The sequence below is a fragment of the Oratosquilla oratoria genome, chromosome 1 (genome assembly GCF_046742065.1).
Source record: "Oratosquilla oratoria isolate Oo_2021 chromosome 1, ASM4674206v1, whole genome shotgun sequence".
NCBI classification, from domain to species: Eukaryota; Metazoa; Arthropoda; class Malacostraca; order Stomatopoda; family Squillidae; genus Oratosquilla; species Oratosquilla oratoria.
This window is the reverse complement of record NC_134777.1, coordinates 128386710-128394935: the sequence shown is the minus strand read 5'-3', so window position 1 is coordinate 128394935 and position 8226 is coordinate 128386710. Positions and strand designations below refer to the sequence as shown.

The 8226-nt window shown below is 39.9% G+C and overlaps 1 protein-coding gene across 4 annotated transcripts in view; it reads right to left on the bottom strand.

The window, feature by feature from the left end:
• Positions 1–542: 542 nt before the first annotated feature.
• Gpat4 (Glycerol-3-phosphate acyltransferase 4) overlaps positions 543–8226 on the bottom strand; it is a 69749-nt gene continuing 62065 nt past the window's right edge. For all 4 annotated transcript variants that reach the window (XM_076187528.1, XM_076187518.1, XM_076187522.1 and 1 more), the window contains 3 exons: positions 7786–7950; positions 2868–3076; positions 543–2698 (listed from right to left, as the gene is read on the bottom strand). In XM_076187528.1, coding sequence (XP_076043643.1) covers positions 2575–2698; positions 2868–3076; positions 7786–7950 — 498 coding nt within the window. In that variant the 3' untranslated portion in view covers positions 543–2574. The remainder of the gene's footprint in view (positions 2699–2867; positions 3077–7785; positions 7951–8226) is intronic.

Sequence of the window (8226 nt, the reverse complement as noted above, 5' to 3'; positions counted from 1 at the left end):
ATAGCATACATGTCAACTGCCATTTTGAAATGTTCTCCCTACTAAAGCCCAACTCATCACTACCAAAAGCCTAAATATTCCAAAGTTTCTTTATATAAAGATATCAAAGTCCATATTATGTACAAAGAATATCCTTTTAGATAATAAAAAAAAACAGTATTTTTATTCTTATTCTAGAGTTAAAAAACATTTAGGTAAGAAAAAAGAAGGAAGATCAAAACCCTTCAGAATCAATTCCAATTACGAGGGGATTATCTGGGAGTAGGAAATATCCCAGATGATACAGAAGGAAAAGAACATACCTGAACTTGTATTCACAAAACTTGTACAACTCAGTGAACCACTACAGCAGCCATGCCAACACCATACAATTTACCTCAAATAAAATACAAAATATGTCATGTGACAGACAACAGGAGCCAATGTGTTAGTTACGACTAGTGCGATGATTTACTGAAAAATACAAAAGTTGACGTTACAACATTTTATGGTAAATCTTACAGTTACCAAGTTTTGTGAACCAAGATTCTTGGCCAGAGCAGCTCTTTTAACTTGTCTTCATGAACAGCCATCCATACATTACATAACAAAGCACCCATTTCTACTCCCTTCTATACAATTCTTCCGTTACAGTGATTCTCAACCATGGGATCTTTGGCTTCCTAAAGATCCAACAAGATTTTAGTTGTGACACTCTTCCGCACCTGCAATTTTCAACATAATTTTTAACCTAATTGTAGTATACAGGGACCCAATGGGCATTGCTCCTTTCCTGTATACTACAATCAGGTAAATACAATGTGCATTACTACCCCCTTCAGTTTGGGTTTTATTCTCATTAATGATAGACGATTCTATGGAGCTCTGGACATTACCAGTGAAGTGGTTGGTATTATCATCAAATCCTTCAGCATTGTGATATCCTTTAAGGATTCTATCTAGCCAAGGGAACAAAAGTGATTGGACTACTTTGAAAGCTAAATGTTATGAAGTATAGTTTTTGGTAATAAATTTCATGTAGATTACAAATTATTTCAATGGCTAAAATTAGTCAATACATTTTTAATTTCCAAAAAAATTTCACCAGTGAAAACTTAAGTCTATTCTGCAATAATCTTACTTTCATAAGTATGGAAAATCTTAAGGTTGAGAGGAACTTTATATTTTTGAATAATAGTCTAGGGGGTCTCAATTTCTATGGGGTCACTTGGGTTTCTCTAACATATTCACATATAAAAAATTACCATTGTTTATATAAAAGACTACTAGTGATTGACTATTACCAACCAATCTTACTCAGCACTGACAATCTCTACCTTCAGAATCACTTAACTTATGATGTCAACAACCACATCTGTGGGCCTTCAGGGTTGAAATAAATAGGTTATTACATATAATAATAAATAAATGGAAAGCAGCTGAAAACCACAGTTCCACAGGTTAAAACCCATTCCTCAATGTGTTGGGAACTGCCACTCTATATCCTAAACACCATTCCTCCACACGTGAAGAACCTCCTCTCAAGTGTTGTGAACTACTGTTCCATGTATTCAGAATCACTGTTCCATGCGGCTCAAGAACATATGTTCAAGAAACATTGGTTCATGTGGCTCATGATCCACAGGTCCATATGGCTTACAAACCATTGGACAAAAAGCTGTATTCTCTTCCAAACAAGAACCCACGTCAATACACATTCTTCCTGTCCAGGTTCTCCTTTCTTCTCAACATTCTCCTACTAGGCCATTCTAATATAATTGCTCCTCCTTCACCATCTCCTCATCCACCTCACTGAAATAAAATCTATACCTATATGACCAGTTACGCATCACAATCTCCTTCACACTCCACACCTAGTTTCCCTCCACACTTTCAACATGACTATTCATTTACATATAAACACTGTAATTCATTATAGAGAACATTCACTCCAAGCTTCTTTAACCAGCTGTCCCTTCTGTTCCAATACGGAGTTCACACAGAATTGATAAAGGTCCTTTCTGATTAATGATGCAATGCTGCACACATACGTATATGTACACACACATACAATATCTCCCACAAGGTTGACACAAAAATGCAGTCACAGGCACAATTACATATACCCTCTCCTTAATACTTTACATAAATGCTTTACTGTGTCATTCATCTTATAGGGTCGGTGACAGCTGCCACCTGAAGATGTTGGTCTCTGAGAGCACGGAACATCACATCTGTCACTAAGGTCCCTGTTCAGGAACTTGTGGGCTCCAACTACGTCACTGGAACGAACTATGACATTGGATGTGGCAACTAACGTACATGATGAAATATATGATATTGTATGAACCCTTCCTCTAACATATAGTGGATATGATGCACAGTTCCTATTCATATGACACTCCCCCAAAAGGATATTAGAAGATATAAGCCAGTTCCTATGAGTTAAGCTATCGTGCTACACAGAAAAATGACACGTGCCACATATGTGACACACTACTTCACAATGTGTCACTGACGATGACGTATGTACAATGAAGATGATGAGCGTCACTCACAACACTGGTCCGACACACACGAGAGCTATCAAGCTCGTCATTCACATTTCTCAACTTTCTTTTCTGTGACAAGATTGCTGACTTTGAGACGCCGAGAGAATTCCTGCTGGTGCTGTTCCTTCCATTCCTTTTTGGGTGCTGAGCGCTTCAGGCCTCCGTCCCTGTAAACAATAACAAACACCAATATATCAAATGTCTTTTCCTCTTAAAATGGGGCAGGTCAAATCGAAAAGAAAACACACACACACACAAGGGTATGTTGTTGAAGATGTCTGAGTAGTATGAGACAGAACCCTACCAAATGACAATTCTGAATAAAGTTTCACTTACCAGACCAAGTCAACCAGCCCTCCTTGCCGTGCAATTTCTGCTTTGACTCTATTGGCAAACTCAATGGAAGTTTCATTTTCCTTAATGGTCATGGGAGGGAGATACCACACATCGCAGACAATCGCCCACGAGGTCATCATCATGTAGATGTAGTTTACCATGGAGTATTTGGAAGAGTTCCAGAAGGCATCGCCAAAGCGAGGATCGTACTGAAATGTTCAAATTACAAATTTCAATCCAACAAAAAAATATGGCATAGAACCTCCTCCCCCAACTATTTTTTTTTTAAATTCACTTATCTTACATATTATTACTTTATCTTATGTCTAATTCTTTTCTATTTTTCACTATATCTATTCAAATTCAGTGTAGGTTATACCATCCCACACGAAAGACTACTTACTAAATCAGCTTCGCACGGAATAAGTGGTAGCCTATTAAGTTGGACTAGTAATTGGTTGAATGATCAAAAACAGAGTGTGTTTTTAAATGGAAAAACTTCTTGATGGAAAAATGTTACAAGTGGAGTTCCTCAGGGTTCCATTCTTGGGCCACTTCTATTCATAGTATATATAAATGATATAGACCATGGACTGTTTCCAAATTTGCTGATGATACAAAACTGTGCGGAATGGCAAATGATCACTTAAACCAATTAGATATTCAAGAAGATTTTGATAAATTACAGCAATGGTCTGAAAAATGGCTAATGAAATTTAACACAAGTAAATGCAAGGTAATGCACATAGGTAAAAATAACAGTAAGTACGATTACAAGTTATTTGGAAATTCATTAACAAAAGTGGATAGGGAAAAAGATCTCGGTGTAATTATCAGTAACGATCTCAAATCAACCAAACAGTGTATTTCAGCCTCTGAGAAAGCAAATAAGATTCTAGGACTGATTGCGCAATCTTTTGATTTCAAAAGCCCATCACTCATTAACAAGCTATATAAATCGTTAGTTCGTCCACATTTGGAATGTGCTGTTTCTGTATGGTCACCGAATCTCATTAAAGACATTGACAGACTGGAAAAAGTACAACGGCGAGCCACAAAACTGATTCCAAATATCAAAAATAAATCATACGAAAATCGACTAAAACATATGAATCTGTTTTCCCTAAAAAAGGGAACTGATAACATCAAAAGTGACAAAATTTTCACATTGAATAAGAATCAGACAAGAAACAATGGTCTCAAACTGTCCGGAAATAGATTCAATTTGGAAGTGGGTAGAAACAACTTTGCCAACCGTGTAGTTAATGAATGGAATAAACTTCCTGCACAGGTAGTGCAATGTAGTTCAGTTCGAAGCTTTAAGAATCATTTCGATAAACACCTAAGCAAGATGCTGTAATGATTATAACTTATTTTACATTATTTGTTTTTGTTTGTCAATATTTGTCTGTTGGATTTTCATTTATTATTATTGAGAGGATTAGGAGAGGAACAGAAGGAGTAATTGGTGAGGAACAGTGTGGATTTAGGACGGGTAGAGGTTGTGTAGATCAGATCTTTGTGGTAAGACAGATATGTGAGAAAGCTATAGGAAAGGGGAAGGATGTTTTTTGGGCTTTTATGGATCTGGAAAAGGCTTATGATAGGGTAGACAGAAAGGCACTGTGGGAGGTTATGCAGATTTATGGGATAGGAGGAAAGCTTTTGGGAGCTGTCAAGAGTTTTTATGAGAGTAGTAGAGCATGTGTTAGGATTAGAAATGGAGAGAGTGAGTGGTTTGAAGTAAAGGTGGGACTTCGTCAAGGATGCGTTATGTCGCCCTGGCTGTTCAACTTATACATGGATGGGGTGGTGCGAGAGGTGAATGCTAGGGTAGTGAGTCAGGGATTGGAGATGGTTAAAGAAAATGGAGAAAGGTGGGAGGTGAGCCAGCTGTTGTTTGCGGACGACACTGCGCTTGTGGCAGGGTCAGAGGAGGGATTGAGGAAGCTGGTGGCAGAGTTTGGGAGAGTATGTGATAGAAGAAAGCTAAAGATAAATGTGGGTAAAAGTAAGGTGATGAGATGTACAAGGGGTGAAAGTGGCAGTAGACTGGAAGTGAACATTAAGGGAGAGCGACTGGAGGAATTGGATAGTTTTAGATACTTGGGTGCAAGTGTAGCAGGAAAAGGTGGAGTGAAGGTGGAGGTAGAATGTAGATTGAGAGAAGCGAGTAAATGCCTTGGTGGTTTAAAGAGTGTAATGAGGAATAGACATTTGGGAATGGATGCGAAGAGGAGACTGTATGAAGGAGTGATTGTGCCAACAGCACTGTATGGGGCAGAAACGTGGAACATAAGAGAAGAAGAGAGAAGGAGTTTGAATGTGTTTGAGATGAGGTGTCTGAGAAGTATGGTGGGGGTTACTAGGCTGGATAGAGTGAGAAATGAGGAGGTGAGGAGGAGAACAGGGGTGAAAAGGGATTTGGGAGATAGGGTTGATGAAAGAATATTGGGATGGTTTGGACACATGGAAAGAATGAGTGAAGAAAGACTAGTAAAAGAGGTATGGAAGGCAGATGTGGAGGGAGTGAACATGAGGGGACGTCCTAGGATGAGGTGGATGGATGGGGTGAAGGGGGCTTTGGGGAAGAGAGGAATGTCTGTTGAGGAAGGAAGGGAGAGGACGGAAGACAGAGGTGAGTGGAGAATGGTTGTATATGGATGATGTTGTGATTGCATGAGGAGAAATGGGCGGGGGGGTGGGGGGTGGGGTAGTATGTGTGAGTAAATTTTTTTACGCAGCCCGAAGGGATTTCTCCCCGTCCTCGCCTTATATGCAAAGGGGGACGGAGAGGGGGGGGTCGCCGATTAAATGAAGCGGCCTTGCTGTGGATGTGCTGTGTCTTGCGACACTGCTTCTGACCCAGGGCGGTGGGCAAGGTGCAGGGTTGACCCGTCATCCAGGAGGTGCTCAGATGAGAGGAAGGGTGGGAGGGATGTGGAGTGTATTTGGGGATGTAATGGGTGGGAGTGTTTTTGTGCCTTTCCCTTTTTGGCTACCTCCCTTGGAAGGGGGAAAAAGCCTTGGTATATGTATGTATGTATGTATTAGTTATATGTTAATTTATTATTAATTACTATTTACCTGTTTGTTTATTATTTAACTATAGCTATGCATTTATTTATGTATTTTATCTATTTAAATTATTATAGTTTTTATCTATTAATTTATTATGATTTTTTTTCGCATCCAACCTAGATATGGAGCAAAAGGTCTCCTGTCGGCATGCTCCACCTTTGTAATCCTTTGTAAAAGGAAGAAAAGGGAAGGATGCCACGAGGTGCTGATAGTAAGCAAAATGTAGAAGAATGATTTTCAGGTGAAGCAAAGAGAGGTATGGGATGTGGTGAAGGATGAAGGAGAAACAGCAAAGGAGGAATGGGTACGTTTCAAAATGGAAGTGCTAAAATGTGCAAAGATGGCACGTGGGATGAGGAGGATGGAAGGAAACCAGAGAGGCCGTGAGTGATGAGATGAAGAGATGAGAGCAGTGGTGCCAGACAAAAAGCAAGCATATGAAGAATGGCTGCAAAAAGGAAAAGGGAAAGCACTGTAAAGAAGCAATATGTAAGGTGAGGGAGGCAAAACGGAGAACAGGTGTTAGATGGAGTAGGTGTTCAATGGGGAACTTTGGAGGAAAAAAATAAATAAATAAATAAAAAATAAAAAATAATAATACTAATACATACATATACCAAGGGCTTTTTACCCCTTCCAAAGGAGGTGGCCAAACTCAAAGGCATGAATCTACTCCCACCCATTTCATCCCCACATACTCCACTCCCATTCACCACCCCTCCCTCCCTCTTTTCTTGGCTCCTCCTGGATGATGGGTCATTCCTGCATCTCATCCACTGCCCTGAATCAGAAGCAATGCAGCAAGACACAACACATCTATAGCAAGGCCGCTTCATTTAATCGGTGGCCCAACCCCTTTCCCTCCCCTCATGCATGAAAAAGAGGAGAGAAATCCCTTCCGGCTGCATCAAAAAATCATTCACACCTACTCCCTCACCCCCATCCCCCATCCACTCCCTTACATGTATCACAGCATCATCCATACACAACCATTCTCCACTCACCCCTATCTTGTCTTCTCTCTTCCTTCCTCAACAGGAATTCCCCTCTTTCCCAATGCCCCTTTTACCCCATCTATCCATCCCATCCTGTACTACTTCTCTGAACATTCATTTCCTTTTTTTGACTAACTCTGTGGTGGGGGAAAAGAATACTGCCATCAAGTCTTCCCACTTGAATCGTAAAAGGTGACAAAAAAAGAGACTGGGATAGGAATAGGCATCCTTCTCTTTGTAGCTCCAAAGGGGATTCTCCTAAAAAAGCAAAGGCATAACAGGGTCTAGGAGGAGTTATCCAACCAGAACCATCCTTGTATCACAGTATCATCTATACACAGACTTTCTCCATAAATAAATAAAAATAAATACATATACATATACACAGGGGAGGGGAGTGGAGTATGTTATGGAATGGGTGGAAGTGGCTTTTATGCCTTTGTTTTTTGGCTACCTTCCTTAAAGGGGGAAAAAGCCTTTGGTATATGTATGTATATACACATATACAAAGGGCTTTTTCCCCCTTACATGGGGGGTAGCCAAAGTCAAAAGGCATAATTCCATTCCCACCCATTCCATTCCTATTCAACCCTCTCCCTCACATCTTGGCTACTCCTGGATGACAGGTCATCCTTGCATCTCGCCCATCACCCTCGATCAGAAGCAATGCAGCAGGACACTGCTTCTGACCAAGGATGATGGACAAGATGAAAAATAAATCAATAAAAATAATACAATTATTTTTTGGCTGGAGATAAGAGCGAGGGTAAGTGAGTCAGGTAGGCAGTAAGTGGAGTGATGGAAAAATGCTAACAGAGGACACCTGCCCCCTTGAAACCAACCTTGATTGCCACAGGGTAGATGATGCCACCAACTTCAAAGGTGCCTTTCTTGAACTGCATGACAGAGGTGTTGTTGATGCAGGTGCCCTCGGGGAAAATGAGGATCGGAAGTTTATCTGGGTCTTCCACGTGATCTCGAAGTCTCTTTGCAACTGCAAATCGGTCCTGTAACGATCAATTTTCCCAAGTCACAATTCTATCTTCAATTATCATTACTATTGTTTCTATTTTATTCATTCTATTTAAAGTTTATTTTTATCCTTTTATGATTCTTTTTTATAAATTAAGTCATTAATCCAGCAATGTTCACCAGATCTATAAAACATTAGAAAACGTCAATCCAGTATACTAAATCTATGCATTAGTGCATATATTAGTACATACATACATACATACATATACCAAGGCTTTTTCCCCCTTCCAAGGGAGGTAGCCAAAAAG